The sequence below is a fragment of the Notolepis coatsorum genome, assembly GCF_963971535.1.
Source record: "Notolepis coatsorum genome assembly, chromosome: 12".
Lineage (NCBI taxonomy): Eukaryota > Metazoa > Chordata > Actinopteri > Aulopiformes > Paralepididae > Notolepis > Notolepis coatsorum.
This window is the reverse complement of record NC_140176.1, coordinates 86,231,252-86,252,762: the sequence shown is the minus strand read 5'-3', so window position 1 is coordinate 86,252,762 and position 21,511 is coordinate 86,231,252. Positions and strand designations below refer to the sequence as shown.

At 41.7% G+C, this 21,511-nt stretch overlaps 1 protein-coding gene across 1 annotated transcript in view; it reads right to left on the bottom strand.

Moving 5' to 3' along the window:
- LOC311237952 (receptor-type tyrosine-protein phosphatase mu-like) overlaps positions 1 to 21,511 on the bottom strand; it is a gene marked incomplete at its 3' end in the record, with an annotated part of 279,175 nt that overhangs the window by 157,606 nt on the left and 100,058 nt on the right. The window contains exons 7-8 of the mRNA XM_084325927.1: positions 14,894 to 15,006; positions 13,135 to 13,315 (exon numbers count right to left, since the gene is read on the bottom strand). Coding sequence (XP_084182053.1) covers positions 13,135 to 13,315; positions 14,894 to 15,006 — 294 coding nt within the window. The remainder of the gene's footprint in view (positions 1 to 13,134; positions 13,316 to 14,893; positions 15,007 to 21,511) is intronic.

The window sequence follows — 21,511 nt, the reverse complement described above, 5'->3', positions numbered from 1 at the left end:
CTTAGAACACATTTAAGAAGAATATTAAACCAGAAACAGTGCACCCACACAATTAGGGATGTCCGATATTATCGGCCTACCGATATTATCGGCCTACCGATATTGGCATTCAAATGTAATATCGGAAATGATCGGTATCGGTTCCATGACATGAGATATGTAATGTTAATTACCTGAAATGATTCCGTTTTGGGGGGAGGGGGGGGGGGGGGGGGACCCCGCATATATCGGTATCGGTTGATATCGGTATCGGAAATTAAGAGTTGGACAATATCGGTATATCGGATATCGGTAAAAAAGCCAATATCGAACATCCCTACACACAATGATACCTTACGCCTCCAATACTGTGAAACACTGAAACACTATAAAAAATACCATCAGAATGAAAAGGAACAAACACATAAACAGTTTTTCCAAACAGAGGACATTTTAAGCACTAACTCCTTATGGGACCACTGGAACTGGAAATTGCATAAAGATAAGCCTGAATAAATGGCTATTAAAATGGTGATGTTTGGACATTCACATCACTCAGAGACCAACGAAAAGTTGCAGAAATGGGAAGAGTTCATAAAAGATCATCAAAACCCTCTAGACTTCCTAATCACTGAACAAGAGCTGAAATCAAAACTTCAGTGCCTTAAAGCAAGAAAGGCCTGTGGTCCAGATGGCATATTGAATGAACTGATTAAACACAGCTCTGAAAAATTCCAATTGGCTATTTTATAATTATTCAATTTGACACAAAATGTAGGACGTTTTCCTGATGTTTGGAATGAAGGAATATTCAAGAGTGGAGACACATTTCTGATGAGTAATTTAGACAAACGTCTATGTAGTATCATCAACACCAGACTCATAGAATTCCTTACGGAACACAGTGTTCTAAGTAAAAGCCAAATTGGATTCTCACCAAATTATCATACCTCTGATCATATATACACTCTTAAAACCTTAATTGACATTCATGTGAACCAGAACAAAATTAAAATGTATTCTTGCTTTGTCGATTTTTTTTTAAAGCGTTCAATTTGGCACAAAGGTCTCTTCTTCAAGCTTCTAGAAAGGTGGTGTTTGAGGAAGTGCACATGATTTGATCAAATCTGCAGTATGTAAAAAAAAAAACGGATGTGCCGTTAGAATTGACAATACAATAACGCATTCTTCACCCAGGGTCGCGGAGTCCGCCAGGGGTGCAATTTAAGCCCAACGTTGTTTAATATATAATAAAATTAATTAGCTTCAGAGCAAAGATATGAACCAAGATAAAAGTCCCCTCTGCCAGCTGGGCCTGACGCTCTGCCCACACACACCAGGCAATCTGGCCCAACCAAGTCAACTCAAAACAAAAAGAAAATTATATCAATATTAGAACCAATCAACCAAATCACAAAGTAAATTTGAATTATATTTGACCCTAAACAGAGAGTACACCGTGGCAGAATACCTGACGACCGGTGGAAAAACGTTGACAAGGTACAGACTGAGTGGACACAGCCTGGACATATATAACAGGCCGTCACAGGCAACACTGGTTGCCCAGAAAAGCCAGGCTGTGTTCACATTGTCATCAGGGAGAAGTTGAGACATAATCTCACTTCCTGTGAGAGATATAAGGATATAGGTTTTATTTGTAAAAAAAAAAAAAAAAAAAAAAAAAATTAATTATCCTGAGTTTATCCATCTCCCTGATCCTCAAAAGCTCTTGTGGGGAGAAAAGTCAGTGTGCAGTATTAGCTGCAAAATATGTAGATTATTGTCATACAATAAGAGAACAAGCTCTGTAATAAATGTTTCTGGGTGGCTACATCTGTAAAATGATTATCTGATTGAATGATTATTTTGTAATTTAATGAGTTTCTGTTGATTGTTTTATTGTTATTGGTAATTGTATGGTGTTTTTGATTGCTTATATTATATTGTTTTTATGTTTGATTTGCTTTGGCAATAAGTACTTATTTCATGCCAATAAAGACAGACAGACAGAGAGAGAGAGAGAGAGAGACATAGAGACAAAAACAGAGAGTGAGTGACAGTCTGTCTCTCTCTCTCTCTCTCTCTCTCTCTCTCTCTCTCTCTCTCTCTCTCTCTCTCGTCTCTCTCTCTCTCTCTGTGTGTCTCTCTCTCTCTTCTTTCGCGCTCTCTCTCTCTCTCTCTGTGTCTCTCTCGCTCTCTCATTCTTTCGCTCTCTCTTTCTTCGCTCTCTCTCTCTCTCTCTCCTCTCTCTCTCTCTCTCTCTCTCTCTCTCTCCTCTCTCTCTCTCTCTCTCTCTCTCACACACACCATGCAGTGCCACCACACACTGTGTTCTCCGTATGACGGACAAACTACTACATTATTAACACACACACACACACACACACACACACACACACACACACACACACACACACACACACACACACACACACACACACACACACACACACAGACACTCACAGACACACACAGACACTCACAGACACACACAGACACTCACAGACACTAGAGCCATATGGAATCCGTGATCACGGAATCGCGGACGGAATCGCGGAATTGAGCAATAAAAATGGAATCAACTATAAAAAAAAAAAAAAAAAAAAATTTACTTTCTTTCTTTTATGTATGTTTCTTTGTTCAACTTTGTCAGTGCTGTAAAGTTTAAACCTTTTTAAATCTTAGACAAACAAAACACTTTGCTTTCATGAAATATTGTATGTCGTCATTTGAGGCTTTATAAAAGCAGCACAATGAACACAAATCTGTCAGTGCCGAGTCCGACCTCATAACAAACAGCATTGCTTGTTGTAGTTAACAAAGAGAGGCAGAGTTGATTTTGCAAAAATATATATATATATAATTTTTAAAATTTTTATTTATTTATTTTTTCATATTCGAATCCCATGCCCATCGAACGAAGCTTCGAAGTATTTAAGACAGCCCTATTAAATGGACTGTTATATCTTATTAAATTGTGGACATTTATTCATTCCCACTTATTAGACACTATTTCTGATGGTAAAATGAGCGTACAAAGCAAAATACAGAATTCTGAAATATTAAAACGGAAAAAACGGAATTTGGAAAAAAATAAAATGGAATTTGGAAAAAAATCAAACGGATTTCATATGGCTCTAACAGACACTCACAGACACACACAGACACTCACAGACACTCACAGACACACACAGACACACACAGACACTCACACAGTGACAGGGGATGCTGTTACAGGTCCATGGAAGCAGCATTATGAGCTTCTGTGATTTGATACAATGTGCCTGAATATAACAGAGCTTTGGGGTGGGCGGGGGTTGGGGGTGGCTACTTGGGCTCAAGCCCTGAATGTTTTCTGAAAAGCCCCGAATCTATTTTCAAAAAAAAAAAAAAAAATTATAAATATTATTATTTATTATTTTTTTTTTGACAATTAATCATTGTTACATGAAAATATGTTTGCACCAGATTTAGCAGAAGCTCATTTCCATCTGTAGTCTATCCAGCTGCTAAATGTGTTTGAGTAAGTTAAGTCTTGGTGTTATGGTAGACTCAGACCTAAGCTTTAAATCACAATCAACAAGTTGACAAAAACATAATTCTTCCACCTTAGAAACATAGCTAAAGTACGGCATTTATAAATCAAAAGGACGCTGAAAACCAGATCCATGCCTTTATCTCAAGCCGACTCGACTACTGTAATGCACTCCTTACCGGCCTCCCGAAAAAATACTATGATAACTATTTTATTGCAATGCACTATTGCATTATTTTATTCTATTTTACTAACTATTTTATTGCAATGCACTATTTTACTTTGTATCAGTGATAATCAAACCGTAAACAAAGACGCATATTAACACTTTCAGCGCCAGATGGCGCTGTTTACTGTTACTGTTGAAAGGCCAGCACCTTTTAACATGGGGATACGTGGCTGTGTTTGCAGGCCTAAAGCTATATTATATATTATAGCTATGGATCTAATAATATAGTCGATTGTCATTGAGTTTCTTCCGGTCAAGATGCAAAAAACAGATAATTTTTCCATCGATACATTTCCGTTTTATACCGTCGTGAATATGAGTGTAGTTTCAGGGTGTCTGGTGTCATTTCCAAAATGACAGACACCAAGCCACATCGTTTCAAATGGAGTGCAATAGCGGCCGCAAGGTGTTAGGTGGAGGTATTGGACTTTTGAGATCTCAGACCCATCCCCAGTGATAACACAGGCTGCCGGCATGTCTTTATGAATGGAAATATCGAATAAAAGAAACAACGATGAAAAACCCGACTATACTCTGGTTTTCGGGGGTCCTGGCGCTCAACGTTCGGCGAGTTAACACCCTAGATCTTAGATCCTAATATGAAAAACTATGTGATTTAATGTTCTATGTCTTACCTTGACTTTGTCTATTTTACTGCTATCTATTTTATGCTTTATGTCTGCACTTTATGCATTGCTCTTGATCTGCCAATGTTGTGCTCATTTTATGCTTGTCTTTTTGTACTGCTGTGAAGCACTTTGAGCTGCAATTCTTGTATGAAAGGTGCTATACAAACAGTGTATTATTATTATTATTATTATTATTATTATTATTATTATTATTATTATTATTATTATTATTATTATTATTATTATTATTATTATTATTATTATTATTATTATTATTATTATTATTATTATTATTATTATTATTATTATTATAGTTTGCTTCATTAATTAAAGGGTGTGAATTTAAGTGTTCTCTAGTGCCTTTTGTCGCTTTAAGGTGGTGGTATAAGTTAAAGGTTGTGGTGTCGAAGTAAAAAAAATCCTATCTGGGCTAAGCCCCGGATCTCCTACAATCCTAAATCCGCCCCTGAGCCTAATGTACCTGTACATTTACAACATTCATAAAGATGGTGGGTGGGGTGTTGATTTGATTGACGTGGTGTTCTTCCTCAGTGATTCGATTTTTTTCTTTTGCAGGAAGAGAACACAAAGTATTTCTGTATACGGAACCAACCAATATTGACTACTTTTACACATAGGGATAAATAGATGAGAACTAGGTGTAGAACAAACATGGAGGGAAACACTTTTTATTTTATTTTATTTTTATAAACCTTTATTTTACCCAGGGTAGGTTCTCTGAGCACGGATGCTCTTTCTCAGCTACGCCTGCTTCACAGTCACACAGTTCCATTCACACCTCGGAGCTGGCCAGTACAACCACAGTCTGCCACCGTTGGCCACCGAGCAACTCCACTGGAGCAGTTGGGGGTTAAGTGCCTTGCTCAAGGGCACTCAGCGGTTGGTGTTAGGGGGGATGGGAGAGAGTTATTCATTCACTTCCCCAGCCCAGATTGTTCCTGCCGGTCCGGGGGATCGAACCGGCAACCTTCCGGTCACAAACACGCTTCTCTAACCTTTAGGCCACCGCTGGATTAGTAGTCAGAGTAACCTGGCACAGTGGCTAGCTTTGCAAAATCCTCCATCTTTGTCAGGCTTCAAGTTATTCACTTGTGCTTGAACCACAGCGGACCAATCAGCTTCCTCTGAGGAACTACTGACATGATTTAGATCCAATCACCTGCCAGGTATTCAGTTTCAAAGGACGACCTCCCAGATGGTTCTGTGTAACAGACCAGGTTATAATAATAAAAGAAAAACAATGGTCCTCATTGTCGAACGTGTTCGTAAGTACCTTTGTAAATATCTTGGTAAAAATTTCGTACCAAAACAATTTACAAAAATCCTCCTCCGGTTTCCTGAACGCGTGAAACGGTCTCCGTAAGTGGCCAAAATCTTCACAGCTGGGTTCCCGTGAATGAAATATGTCACTCATTCTTAAACGGCAAAGCGTGTTCTCGTACACCTGAATTTGCATACAGACACGCACGCCCCCCGCCAGCTACTTATAAGGCGAAGGAGGCGTGCGCAAAACGGAATCGATTTGCAACTGATCTCAACATGAGATTATATTCAAAATGTATTGTCATTATACAGCACAAGTACAATACACCATCCAACCACAGTGGATAAAGAAATGCTCCAGAAATAAATAAATGCGTGGAGAAACGGCTTAGTGAAGCAGCCTCAGCGCGCGAACACACACACAAACACACACACACGCACGTAGTGTATACGTGTGAAATTAATCGTTCCAGCAAAGTAGGCCTCTATTATTCTAAAGACTTGTTTTATTAGGTATTATAGTAGTAAGTCCTACTGTAGAACATGACATATTAGCATGACATCTCATTTAGTAACGTCAATACTGAACGACTGCACGCTTGTCAAGAGCCAATCGTGCAGCCGCTCACTTCAGTCGTACGAAGCCGTTTGGAGAATGCCGAATAAGTATGTAAATCAAGTTACGAAATAATTCCTTGTTAACCTTTACGTACTGTATGTTCGTTCGAGAATGAGGACTAATGTTTAGGTTTAAAATATCCAAAAATCTTTAATGTTGTACTGTATAAATTTTTACCAGCTCACATGTGAGTAGTAGTAGTAGTACTTACTAAGTAAGTATTACAGTAGTTGTATTATTAATATTATTACCTCTACAGAGACACTGTGAACATTATGATTTACTGCCTCGGGCCAGCAGGGGGCCCCAGCAGACAGACAGACAGACAGACAGACAGACAGACAGACAGACAGACAGACAGACAGACAGACAGACAGACAGACAGACAGACAGACAGACAGACAGACAGACAGACAGACAGACAGACACACACAGACACACAGACACACAGACAGGTATGTATGGAGGTATGACTGCAACTCTAGCTATGGTGTTTTTACCAGCCGGAGGTCACAACCCCGTACTTAACATTATGCTGTGAGTGTGTGTGTGTATGTGTGTGTGGTGTGTGTAGTGTGTGTGTGTGTAGTGTGTGTGTGTGTGTAGTGTGTGCGTGTGTGTGTGTCTATGTGTGTGAGTGTGAGTGTGAGTGTGTGTGTGTGTGTGTGAGTGTGTCTGTCTATGTGTGTGTGTGTGAGTGTGTGTGTCTATGTGTGTGTGTGTGAGTGTGTGTGTCTATGTGTGTGTGTGTGTGTGAGTGTGTCTGTCTATGTGTGTGTACAGTAGCTTGTTCCAACATGTCTCACATCAAGAACATCTGACACTGTGACCCTCACCTTTTCTCTCTCTCTCTCTCTCTCTCTCCTCTCTCTCAATTCAATTCAATGTGCTTTATTGGCATGAATGTAATGGATACAATGTTGCCAAAACGTCAACAATGATGACATTAAACGGAAAAAGAAAAAAGGTACAATTCATAAAACTATGAATATTCACCCACTGTATGTGTGTGTGCGTGTGTGCGTGCGTGTGTGTGTGCGTGTGTGTGTGTATGTGTGCGTGCGTGTGTGTGTGTGTGTGTGCGTGTGTGTGTGTGTGTGTGTGTGTGTGTGTGTGTGTGTGTGAGCATGCATGTGTGTGTGTGTGTGTGTGCGTGTGTGTGTGTGTGTGTGTGTGTGAGCATGCATGTGTGTGTGTGTGTGTGTGAGCATGCATGTGTGTGTGTGTGTGTGTGAGCATGCATGTGTGTGTGTGTGTGTGTGCAAGTGTGTCTGTATTTGTACCCGGAGAGTGGAGGGTCTGGGTGGTTGTGTATTAAGCTCATATTATATTAGACCATTCACACACAGTGATTATCAGTATCAGTCATTATAAGTCATTGTAAAATAAATCAATAAAATAAAATAAATATAATAATAATAATAATAATAATAATAATAATAATAATAATAATAATAATAATATAATAATAATAATAATAATAATAATAATAATAATAATAATAATAATAATAATAATAATAATAATAATAATAATAATTGAAAATAGGTCTGAGGTCTGTTTCTTAGGCTCCACTGGTTGTCCTCATGACCTTTGGGCATTTCCCCAAGTAAATATGGGAGTTTCTACCTCTTCTATCTCTCTGTGTGTGTGTGTCTCTCTCTGTCATCTCTCTCTCTCTCTCTCTCTCTGTTGATGACACTGTTTCTAAGCACCTCTCTTGTTTGTTCATTCATCATCTCTACAAGTCTGCTCTTGCCCTCTAAAGCCCTTCACCCCATCTGATCACATCTCTCTCTCTCTCTCTCTCTCTCTCTCTCTCTCTCTCTCTCCTCTCTCTCTCTCTCTCTCTCTCTCTCTCTTTCTTTCTCTCTCTCTCTCTCTCTCTCTCTCTCTCTCTCTCTCTCTCTCTCTCTCTCTCTCTCTCTCTCTCTCTCTGTGTGTGTGTCTCTCTCTCTTTCTTTCGCGCTCTCTCTCTCTCTCTCTGTGTCTCTCTCGCTCTCTCTTTCTTTCGCTCTCTCTCTCTCTCTCTCTCTCTCTCTCTCTCTCTCTCGCTCTCTCTCTCTCTCTCTCTCTCTCTCTCTCTCGCTCTGTCTCTCTCTATCTCTCTCTCTCTCTCTCTCTCTCTCTCTCCCTCTCTCTCTCTCTCTCTCTCTCTCTCTCTCTCTTTCTATCGCTCTCTCTCTGTCTCTCTCTCTCTCTTGACTACTACTGTCTACTGAGAAGTGTGTGTGGAGGGTGTGTGTGGAGGGTCTGTGTGGGAAACATATAATAACTTACTCAGTCGATGGATCCGGTTAATACAATGTATTAACTCAGAATATCGAATACAGAATAGTCAGAGAAAATGGCTGATGGCTCTCACCAAGGTTACTAGCTAGGAGACCCGGGAGAAGAGACAGAATCACAGGAAAAGGGCTTATTTATACCCAGGAGGGGGGGGGGAGAGGGGACAATAAAACTGGGTAGAGGGGACAGAGGGAGGGGACAAGCTCCTATTTCCCCCACATCTGCTCTTGGCTTTCTTAGCTATTCCCTTAATTGGGTTTATTTTCTTTGCTTTGTATTTTTATTTGTATTTCTTTGTGGACAGTGAGGGGTGGGGTTTACATCGTTTAGTGTAGGAGCCGGAGGGGAGTGATTTGTTTGGGGAGGGGAGTCGGCGTGCAGGCCAGTGGGAGTTCAAGTTTCAAGTTCAAGTTTCTTTAATAGTTGTCATAGTAAAATACAGAATACTTTTCCATGAAATGCTTTTTTCTGTATGAGCCCCTGAGAGTGTGCTAGATACAATAGATAAAAAGTATAAAATAGAAAAAGTCAAGAGTACGTAAACAAAAAAGTGTTCAGTCAATCAATATACATATATACATAAATATAGCAGAGGGAGGTTGCTACAAAGCATACCATCTAACAACAAACTTCATATAAAATGACTCTGCTATAGAGCCACACTCCGTTATGCACACGTTTACAGACATACATGACATACAGATAGACAGTACTGCAGTGCTACATCTATACATTTATGACATACCAGATTTACAAATACAGTACTGTTTTTGTAGGGTGATTATGGTTTATTTACATTGAGGTTCTGGGGTCACGTGGAGTGTGTTATACGAAATAACAACCGGTAACTTCACTGTGCTTCTTAAACAATGATTGGTGTAAATCGTGTCGGTGCCCGCGGCTTTACATATTCGGGGTAACATCATACATGTACATAGATCAAAATGTACAATGATAAGTTCGTTTTCGTCAATGTCAGCATGTCTTTTTTCCTTCTCCGGCTTCTCCTGCTGTATAAGTTTACAGACTTATATTATTCAATGAGACTGCCAGCCAGCTTTTGCGCAACGGAGAAATACAATTTCAATTGTGACGAGAGAAGATCATCTCTCGATTCAGATACAATTTAACACACACGGTTCCAAAGATATGAATGTTTTGCGGCAAATTTTCACCCCGCAATGGATTTTGGGTGCGTGTCATCTCTCCTCTCTCATGTTGTCTTCTCCTCTCCGGCACCCGAGACAGAGAACTCAGCCAGTGGCCACTCCCCTCAGAACCCCCCCCCCCCCCCCCCCCCCCCCCCCGCCATTTATATTTTGTTTTACAATGGGTCATGACAAACCAATTACATAATCCAACATTGTGTAAACAACTAACATATTCCAGGTGACTGTATCTTTTTTGAATGAGTCGTTATGACGAAATCAATACATCCATTCATAAAGATTATTGTCCGCCATCTTGGTTTCATTCGGAAAAGAATGAACGTCGGATTCATTCGGAAAAAAAGTTATTCGGTTGTGGGCGGGTTCTGGGGTCACGTGGAGTGTGTTATACGAAATAACAACCGGTAACTTCACTGTTTCAGCCAATCAGAATCAAGAAATTTGCATGCCATTGTATAAGATGTTTTGAAGGCTGTCTGGGAAAAGGTAGAATGCGAAAATTGTGTTTATGCATCGAGGATGAATGGTGGTGTTTCTGAAGAAGGAACGTTTGGGTGAAGGTGTTCTTGTGGCTGTGTCGCCTCTGTTGGCACCGGCTAAGAGGGTACATACCCCCGTTTGTTAAACTCTTAACGTTCGGCAGTACATTTATACGGTACGTCACGCCCGTACGTGAGATGTGCGCACATCGTGGCACTTTGCCCTCGTCTGTCGACTCCGGGCTGCATTTTTCGCCCGTTCAACCAATACATTGGGTCTCATTCCCCAAAATGTTCCAAAGAGTTCTCTTGGAAGACTTATTTTGGAACCGACTGAGACAGAATCAATGACAAGTTCACTCTGAGTCCCCAACGTGCTGGTAATATGTCTTAAGTGGCTCAAACGGTCACACCTGTGACATCTGCTTGGGGAATGACACCATGTCTTAAACACGAAAGCGCGTTCCTGTCTAGGTCATTTGCATACAAAACAACGCCTCCAGAGCTCCTTATAAGGCAGTCAATGACGCAGCCGCGTGAAAATGGAATGGCGGAAGTGCCTTGCGAGTCTTGCGACGCATCAAAATTAGATTAGATTAATGTATTGGCATCATATATAGTACAGCTCGTGGTACACCTGCCGCAGCGCACGCGCACACACACTCGCCCGCGCAGTACTGTATATGAATGAATGAATGAAAACTTTATTTAACAGATTGCAGAATGGGTACAATACAGTACGGCTCAATACACACAATTGTTAAGGGGATGCAGACCAGAGAAAGACGTTTGTCTTGTTTACATAATATATATATATACGGCCTACGGCGTAATGAATGCACACAGTATAGGCTCACTATTCCATTAATGACTTGCACAAAATGTAGTTTGCAAAATAAAATCTTTGCTAAACATTTATTCAACTTCAATAAGTCTAACCAGCTAGCACTAACGTTAGCTTTTTTTGTTTAGAAAAAGCTCACGCCTACTTATGAGGCTGTAACTGAGTGGCGAGACTAACGAGAAAAAGACTCAATTGAAACTAAACAAAAAAGACTCAAACGAAAATGCTCAGACCTGTAGCTGACTAAAACTTGACTAAACTAAAAATAGATAAAGGTGACTAATTATGATGAAAACGAAAAAGAGCATTTGAGACATGATTGTGGATGGAGAGGCTGCGGGGACAGGCGGGAGTGAGAGCGGTCCTGGTGCAGGCACAGAGCCAGGGCCGGAGTTAGACTCGTCAGAGGAGAGGGGTGGCCCCAGGCCCCCAGAAGTTGTAATGGGGAATACAGGTGGTGTAGAGGCCACTGGTGGTGGTGGGGCTGCAAAGTGGTTGTGCAGGGGCGGGGGGCCCTCTGGGGAGGTGTCAGCTCAGAATAAGTATTCTACCTTAGGGCAGAAGGGGAAGGAGAGTGAAACTGAGGGGAGCCAACAGGTGGAGGAGGAAGGGATGGATTTAGAGGATGGTGTTTCAGAGAAGGAGATTGGGTCTGAAGGAGATTCATCATCATCTCCATGGGAGATTCATGGCCCATGGGGACATTAACGTGTGTTGTCGGGCCTTACAAATACATTTGATTTGATTTGATTTGATCTGATATCGAGAGTGAGGAGCAGGAGAAGGAGGACCTGTACACAGCGAGGGAGCTCAGCCATTTCCTCAGGGAAACAGAATATAAGACAAATGTGCACCGGGCTATTCAACGGAATCAACAATGAGATTGGTTGAAGATATGGCTGTTTTAACGGTGGACAGTGACATCGATGTAGAAGTTTGATTGCAAATGCCAGCTGAGGCGAAAAGAGAATTCCGAACGGCAGGTGTTGTCTTGTACCAAGAAACTGTCAGAAGAATTGATCTACCAAAGCAGGATGAACACAGCGTCATTGACACCAAGAGAAAGGGACATGTGTATTTTAGCGATAATTCAAATGATTCAGAGATGACCCAAATGACCAAGAGAGTGAACAGCTTCCAATACAATATCATTATTATAAATATTAAAAAAGACTGGACCTAGAATTGAACCTTGCGGAACACCCTTTGATACTGACAAGACTTCCAGACTTCACACACTGAAGTCTCTCAAACAAATAACCCCAGGTGTGTTCTGCTTGGTGAGTAGAGAGGAGATAAATGAGGTAAACAAACTAGTGCACTAATGGTGTTCCCATTACCATTTATCAGCTAATGAGCAGGGTGCTAACATACTGTAGCCTGAGTTTACAATTTACCACCTAATGAGCACAACGCTAACATAGCCTAGCATGCTCCAATGAGTTAAATATTAGCCACCTAATGAGTGCAGCGCTAGCATAGCCAAGCCAAGACCAATTGTCTAGAGACCAAGATATACCAAGACATGGTCTAGACACCAAGATATACTGTACCAAGACATGGTCTAGAGCAGGGGTTCTCAAACTTTTTTATACCACAACCCCATTTTATTTAGGATTTCTTTTGGCGACCCCACACTTAATGTATTGCCTAATTTCAACGTGGAATTAAGGAATATCAAAATAAAAGCACACATTGTTTAATTTGATCATGCATATTTATTAGAAAATTGTATTAGAGCACTATGTTATCAATGCACATTTATAAAACTAGGCATATTTAGCCAAAATATGTTGCCAGAACAAAAGATTATTATTATTTTTCTTTATAGATTTCTGTCACCTACCCACGACCCCACTTTGGGTCGTGACCCGTAGTTTGAGAACCGCTGGTCTAGACCAAAACATGCCCTAAACCAAGATATAGTTTAGACAAAGATATACTCTGAAACCAAGACATAGACTAGACCAAGACATAGTCTAAACCCGATTATACCCTAAACCAAGACAGATATATAGCCAAACGAAGACAAAGTCTAAACCAAGACCTAGTTCACTACCTAGTTCTGAAGGACTCACCTGCACACTTAGTCCTGGCTCTGAGGGGTGGTCCGGGGTTTCCCGTGCCTCCGTCCAGGGGCCTGGTCAGCAGGACGCTGATCTCATACTCTGTGTCTGGGTCAAGATGGCCGATCTTATGGGTGGGGTTTTCCACCGGCGTGGTGTCAATCAACATGCCTGACATTGTACGATATTCAACCTACAAAATAAAATCACAACAGCAATTAATAATTACAATCATAATACTTCAGATTTAATTAATAATTATAATCATAACACTTTATCAGATGCAATTACTAATTATCATCATAGTACCTGATTAGATTAAATTATAAATTAGATAGTACTTCATTAGATTAAATTAATAATAATTAGTATTATAGTACCTTATTAAATTACATGTACAATTATAATCATAATACTTTATCATATTTAATTATTAATTATAATCATAATGATTAATCGGATTTAATTAATAATTATAATGATAATGCATCATCAGATTTTATTAATAATTATAATCATAGTACCTCATTAGATTAAATTAATAATTATAATCATAGTACTTCAGATGTAATTAATAATCATAATCATAGTACTTCATTAGATGCATTTAATTATCTTCATAGCTGATTAGATGTAGTTAATTGTATGCATAATAATTCACTAGATGTCTCGATATTATTGGTGGTATTATCAACAGGGTGCTGTCAATCAACATGCCCGATACTGTACAGCAGTGGTCACCAACCTGTCGATCTTGATCGACTGGTCGATCTTTGAGACTGTCCCTGTAGATCTTTCCATGAAAATTAATTTTTTTTTTTTTTTTTTTTTTTTTTTTAGATCTTACCCTGAGAGTCCACATTACAGTTCTACTTTTGTTTTGATGTGAAAAGTGATGCTGCACTTAGCACTGACTGAGAAAGTACACATACAGTTCTACTTTTGTTTTGATGTGAAAATGATGCTGCACTTAGCACTGACTGCACTTAGCACTGACTGCACTTGGCACTGACTGAGAAAGTAAACATTACAGTTCTACTTTTGTTTTGATGTGAAAAGTGATGCTGCACTTAGCACTGACTGAGAAAGTACACATTACAGTTCTACTTTATAAAATGCTAATTGTAAATATGTTTGTCAATGTTAATAATATGAGAAAGTCCACATTACAGTTCTACTTTTGTTCTGATGTGAAAAGTGATGCTGCACTTAGCACTGACTGAGAAAGTACACATTACAGTTCTACTTTATAAAATGCTAATTGTAAATATGTTTGTCAATGTTAATAATATGAGAAAGTCCACATTACAGTTCTACTTTTGTTTTGATGTGAAAAGTGATGCTGCATAAGATGACTGCACTTAGCACTGACTGAGAAAGTACATAATAGTTCTACTTTGACGTTTTAATGTTGGACCAAAGCATTGCATGTAATTAGAATACAGGCAAATAAAAGTCATTTAGTTTAAAGTACAATCTTGGCTGTCGTTTTCTCTCAACGCTTCAATAGGTAGATCTTGCCTTCACCAAAAAAAAAAAAGTGATCTTGGGCTTAAAAAGGTTGGTGATCACTGCTGTACAGTATTCAACAAAGAGAAAAACACATAAATATGTAAAATAATCGAAAACGGATTAGAGACCAATCAATCTGATACTCTCAATACCTATATTTGTCTTATTTTTATCAAAGTAAGTATATGTTTGACGCACGCACACATACACGAACACACACACACGCACGCACGCACGCACACACACACACAGGCCTTACCTCCTTCCCTGAGATGGGCCCGTCTCCGTTGATGGAGTTGGCATTCAGCTGGATCCAGAGGTACGTGGCTCCTACTGCTGTGAGCTGCGGGGGGGCAATGGGTACGGGGGGCTCTGAGGGACAAACAGAACACAGCACTGGTCATGTACTGTAACCATGGTTACATAAGACCGTCTTGCTCCGCCTAGAGGGCATTATGTGTGCAACACGCTACCAATCACCTGACCAACCACCTGTCAGGTGACCTCGCCCTCCTGATAGAAGAGACCCTGATGACCCTGATGATCAGCCCCCCATTGATGTCATGAAACTCTGGGCCAGCCGGGACGAAAGGTGAGTTGCTATACCACTATTCATAGAACTAGGGTTATAATACGTAACCACAGTTATATTTCATTCATAGAACTAGGGTTATAATTAGGGATGCTCGATATTGGCTTTTTTACCGATACCGATATACCGATATTGTCCAACTCTTAATTTCCGATACCGATATCAACCGATATCAACCGATACCGATATATGCAGGGTTTCCCCCCCAAAAAACGGAATAATTTCAGATAATTAACATTACATATATCTTGTTGTGGAATTAACACAACATTATGCATACTTTTGACAATAAATAAAATCAGAATTTGTTCTTACTTGCTTGCCTGGGTAAATAAAGGTTATAGAAATGTAAAAAAATAAAAATAAAAATGGAAAACCGATACCGATATTTTCCAATATCACATTTTAATGCCGATATCGGCCGATAATATCGGTAGGCCGATAATATCGGACATCCCTAGTTATAATACATAGCCTTAGTGAACCTGAGGGGAGACGGTATGAGTGAGAAGCCACTGATGGTAAATGGTAAAGGACTTGCATTTATATAGTGCTTTTATCCAAAGCGCTTTACAACGTCTGCCTCACATTCACCCGTTCACTCACACATTCACACAGCGATGGCGGAGACGACCGCCAACCTGCTCATGAGGAGCAGTTAGGGGTTAAGTGTCTTGCTCAAGGACATCTCGACATTCTGCTCAGGAGGAGCCGGAATCGAACCGGGAACCTTCTGATTACCAGATGACCGTTCCTGAGTGGAGACATTTATAATACATGTACATTTAATACGGTGACAGAGCCTTCAGTGTGGCGTCCCCTACCCTCTGGAACTCTCTCCCCCCTGAAATCCGCAACGCCCCTGGACACCTTCAAAACTGCTCTCAAAACGCACCTTTCCACCAAGGCTTTCCCCACTAGTTCGTTTAGATTAGATTTAGGTTTCATTATCCCTCTACCTGCCCCCCCCCCCCCCCCTTTCCCCCTATTGCCCCCTTTCCCTAGCCCTCTTGACTGTGAAGCAACCTTGGGTTTCTTGAAAGGCGCTATAAAAAATGTATTTATTATTATTATTATTATTATTATTATTATTATTATTATTATTATTATTATTATTATTATTATTATTATTATTATTATTATTATTATTATTAAAGAAATAGAAATCAATTAAATCACATACTGAAACATATCTAAACTGACCAGATGTTATGAGTTATTAAGATCTGATCTGGGAACAGCAGCACATATTTATTCATGACCAGGAAACGTGTATTACAGTCTGGTGTTTATAGTAGATACATCAGATCTATATCTCCTCTTCTCCTGTCCCCTCCTCCTCTCCTCTTCTCCTGTCCCCTCCTCTCCTCTCCTCTTCTCCTGTCCCCTCCTCTCCTCTCCTCTTCTCCTGTCCCCTCCCCTCATCTCCCCCCTCCTCTACTCTCCTCCTGTCCTGTCCTTTCCTTTCCTCTCCTCTTTTCTCCTCTCCTCTTCTCCCATGACTGTGTAGCCACACACAGTTCCAAATTGGTGATCAAGTTCGCCGATGACACAATGGCAGGGGTGTAAAAGGTACCCAGAAATTATACTTAAGTGAAAGTATGGGTACCGTCTCAAAATCGTACTCAAGTAAAAGTCAGAGTATCTGGCTAAAACACACTTGAGTAAAAGTAAAAAAGTTTCTACTTTTAAATGTACTTAAGTACTAAAAAGTTAAAGTAAAAACCTTTTTTCTGACTGTCTATTCTTCTGATAGCAGGTGTTTAATCAAAGATCCCCACTTTCTAGGATTTGCACAAGGACCAATCAGCATGGGTATGGGCGGGTTCATTTTCCATTGATGGGAATTTGATTGGCTGTTTTTAAATAAAGTGCGGCCGCAGGATTAATAACGTTAACGGTAGTTCGGCCAGAGAAACAAATTAAAATGGTTGGACCTGCGAGATTTTTACTTTGTAGGTCTGCATTTTAAATGTAAGGAGTAAAAAGTACGTTTTTTTTTCTCTGAAATGTAATTGAGTAAAAGTACAAGTATACAAACCTAATAATACTCGAGTAAAGTACAAATCCCCCAAAACAGTATTTAAGTATTGTAACAAAGTACAATTACTCAAGTACTGTACACCCGTGCACCATGGTGATAGGGCTGATCACGGCGACGAGCCAGCCTACAGGAGTGAGGTTCAGAACCTGGCAAAGTGGTGCCAGGGAAGCAACCTCACTCTCAACATTGACAAGACCAAGGAGCTGAAAAGTTACTACAGGCAGGGAGGAGGAGCAGAGCATGACCCCCATGACCTCAACGTGGGTCGCAGTGGAGAGGGTCGACAAGTTCACCTCACAGAGAAGCTGGACTGGGGAGAGCATGCAGGCCATGTGGTAAAGAGAAAAGAAAAGCAACGCCTCTACCACCACCTCAGCAGACTGAAATAATTTGGCATGGGACCACACATCCTGAGGGCCTTCGTTCTACAAAGGCACCACGGAGAGTATGAGCCGAGCACTCGAGAGAGTAGTGTGAACGGCCTAAAAAGATCTACGGAGGCAAACTGCCGGCCACAGACAGTATATTCACAGAGCGGTGCGTCAGCAAGACACACATGGTACTGAAACACCCCAGCCACCCAAACCACAAACTGTTTGTTTTATCTTTGAAATGTATCCACTGTAAATGCATCTAAAGTTCTTCTGAATGTATGTACATTTAAAAAAGCGGTGACAATAAAATAATCCCAATCTGAATCAGAATCCTCCTCTCCTCTCCTCCTGTCCTCTCATCTCCTCCTGTCCTTTCCTCAGGGTTTAAATGATCTTCCTTAACGAGGGGAGAAGGCGTAACCAGTTAATTAATATTCCTGACCTTCAGCGAATCATGGCAGACCTGGATTACATTACCCACAATCCCCTCTAGTGCTGCTCCACATCCCCTGACCCACTTCCGCCATTCCCTCGTTCTCTCTCTCTCTTTCTTTCTCTCTCCGTCTCTCTCTCTCTTCCTCTCTGTATCTCTCTCCCCTTTCTCTCTCTCTTTCAATTTGCTTGTCATGAATGTTGAAAGAAACAATATTGCCAAATCATTACAACACAGTGTAGGTAATAAACATACTGTAGGCCTTTCCTCTCTTTCTCTCTCTCTATATATCTGTATCTCTTCCTCTCCCCCTCTCTCTCCTATCTGACTTTTTATCCCCTTCTCCCTCTATGTGTGTCCCTCCCTGTCTCTCTCTCTTGATATGATGATGATATGATATGATATTTGCATTTATAATGCGCCCCCCAGCCAATTTTTACATCGTTCCGGGGCGGAGCCCGGGGAAGAAATAATACGAATAAATGGACAGGACAAAGAAATCGGAACCAGGCAGACGGACAGACAGAGAACATCAGAACACCACAGACACACAACACAACAGCAAAGTAACTCAGTGATCATCCAGAGCGAAAAGGTGTGTTTTAAGCAAGGCCTTGAATGTCTGTACGGTGTTGGCAGACTTGATCTTGACGGGGAGCTTATTCCACAGTGTCGGCGCCATCACTGCAAAGGCCCGGAAACCCTTTGTCACCAGTTTGGTCATTTGATCTCCAGTTTGGTCCACGGGACCCTCAGACACAGTTGGTCATTTGATCTCTGCCCCCCCCCCCTCTATGTGTATATCTCCCTCTCTCTCTCTCTCTCTCTCTCTCTCTCTCTCTCTCTCTCTCTCTCTCTCTCTCTCTCTCTCTGTATCTTGCTCTCTCTCTCCCTCTCTCTCTGTCTCTCTCCCCCTATCTCTCTCCTCTGTCTTTTTCTCTCCTTCTCCATATATGTGTGTCTCTCTCTCCCTCTCCCTCTCTCCACTCTCTCTATATATCTCTCTTTTTGTCTCATATCTGTCTATCTAGCAGCACAGTGGTGTAGTGGATAACACTGTCGCCCTCACAGCAAGAAGGTCCAGGGTTCGATTCCCGCTTGGGGACCAGGTTTCCATGATGCCAGGTACCCAGGTGGGGTATCTCCCAGGCCTTTCTGTGTGGAGTTTGCATGTTCTCCCCGTGCTCGCAAGGGTTACCCCCCGATAAGATAAACCCAATGGAAAAACATGCACAACAGATCGCTAACGCTGTGGCGTCCTTGACGAAGACGGACAGGAGCACTTGGATTGGTCCCCGGGGTGCGGGTCACATTGACGCCCTATCTGCTCCCGGCTGCCCTTGGGGGGGAAGGACAACGGGATGGGAAAAGTGCAGAGAGACATTTCATCGGCGACTCAGTGCATGTGTGTGTGTGTTCCTGTGGGTCGCCCATCTCGCGTGTGTGTGTTAAACTGCATGACAAATAAAAACTTCTAGTCTAATCTAACAATTATCTATCTGTGTGTGTCTCTCTCTGTCCCTCTTCCCACCTCAGATTCAGATATTGATAGTTTTATTTGCCAGATGCAACGATGGTCTTCTTACTCTCCGAACTGTTCATCAGGCTACCTGTGGGTAGAAACTGTTCTTCTACCGGTTTGTGTTTGTTCGTATGCTGCGGTACCGGCGACCGGATCACAGGGGCAGAATTCCAGCCGGTGTCCCGGGTGATTGTGGTCCTGGATGATGGAGATGGCTTTGTTCCGACACCTGGACTCGTGGATCTCCTCAATGGACGGCAGTGAACACCCGATGATCTTTTCTGCCATCCTCACGACCCTCTGGGTGGCTTTCTCATCCTGAGTGGTGGTGTTGCCATGCCGCACGGTGACACAGCTCGTCAGAACGCTCTCTACGGTGCCTCGGTAGAAGTTCACAAGCCATTGCGTGCTTATGCCACACTTCCTGAGGCACCGCAGCGGGTAGAGGCGCTGGTGGGCCTTATGGTGGTGGTGGGCAGCATGACCTCCGTGTTGTAGGTCCACCTTAGGTTGTCGGAGATCTGGAGTCATGGGAACCGGAAGCAGTTGACGACCTCCACTGGTGTCCCATCCAGGCTGAGGGCGGAGTGGTTGCCCCTGATGTCTCCTGAAGTCCACGATGAGCTCCTTAGTCGTGCTGGCATTCAATGCCAGGCTGTTGTCCTGTTGCACCAACGCGTCAGCTGGACCAGCTCATCTCTGTACTCCGTCTCATCACTGTCGCGTATCAGTCTGATGACTGTGGTGTCGTCTACGAACTTGATAATCCTGTTGTTGTTGATGTTGTTGTTGTTGTTGTTGTTGTTGTTGTTGTTGTTGTTGTTGTTGTGTGTGGCTGTACAGTCATATGTGAACAGAGGGTACAGCCGAGGGCTGAGGCAGCAGCCTTGGGGCACACCGGTGTTGAGATGTTGTCACCAATCCTCACCACCTGTGGCCTGCCCGTCAAAAAGTCCATAGTCCAGCTGCAGGTGGGGGTGTCCAGGCCTAGGTCCGGTTTGGCCGGCACGGTGGTGTTAAACGCCAAACGACAGTCAATAAACAGCAGTGTACATAATACACCTTGACTGCTGTTTTGATAGGGTTAGGGTCTTTACTCTTGGCTACATTTGAAAAAGAAACACAACATTAGTCTGTATTGATCGATTTATGAGAAAACAGCAGGGTCAATTGGGGGCTTAACAGGTTAATGTATCCAGTGACATGTTCTGCATACACATCCAGACCTGTGTCCTTGAATATACCCCAGTCCGTGATTGCAGCTGCTGTTTGTAAAACAGGGAGTAGCAGCATGGAGTCGTGGTCTGACTCGCTGAAGGCCGGGCTCGCGGCGGCTCTGTATGCGTGTTTCATTGCGGTGTAACAGCGGTCCAGAGTCTTTTCATTTCTTGTCGGACAGGATGTGTTTTGTTGACTTCGGCATTACCTTCTTCAAGATGCAGTGGTTGAAGTCGCCTGCAATGATGGGAACTGCCTCGGGATGTTGCTTCTGGAGTTTGCCTTGTTCACTATAAAGTTTGCTAAGCGCAGTGTCAGCGTCAGCCCGTGGATGGATGTATAGGGAGGTGTAGTCTGACGTGGCTTTGGACTGCCAGCGAGGTCCACCCGTATAGGGATTTATCATTGGGAAAATGGATTATCGGCTATTGTAACAATTCTGCCACATGGAAATTGAAAAGCTTTCCATTTTTGCACAAAATTATTTCCCTTCTATCACTAACATTATTGTTTAAGCATTTTTGGTTGAATACAAATTCGGCGATTTTCTTTTATGATTAATTGCGAATATTTTCATGTTGAGCTATAGATTGTGGATGAATACGCACAGAAAGGTACACCATGCAAATGTTAACGCTTTATTTGTTTTAAACGAGACAATTTAGAAATGGGCAATGGGGAAATGCATTGCGTT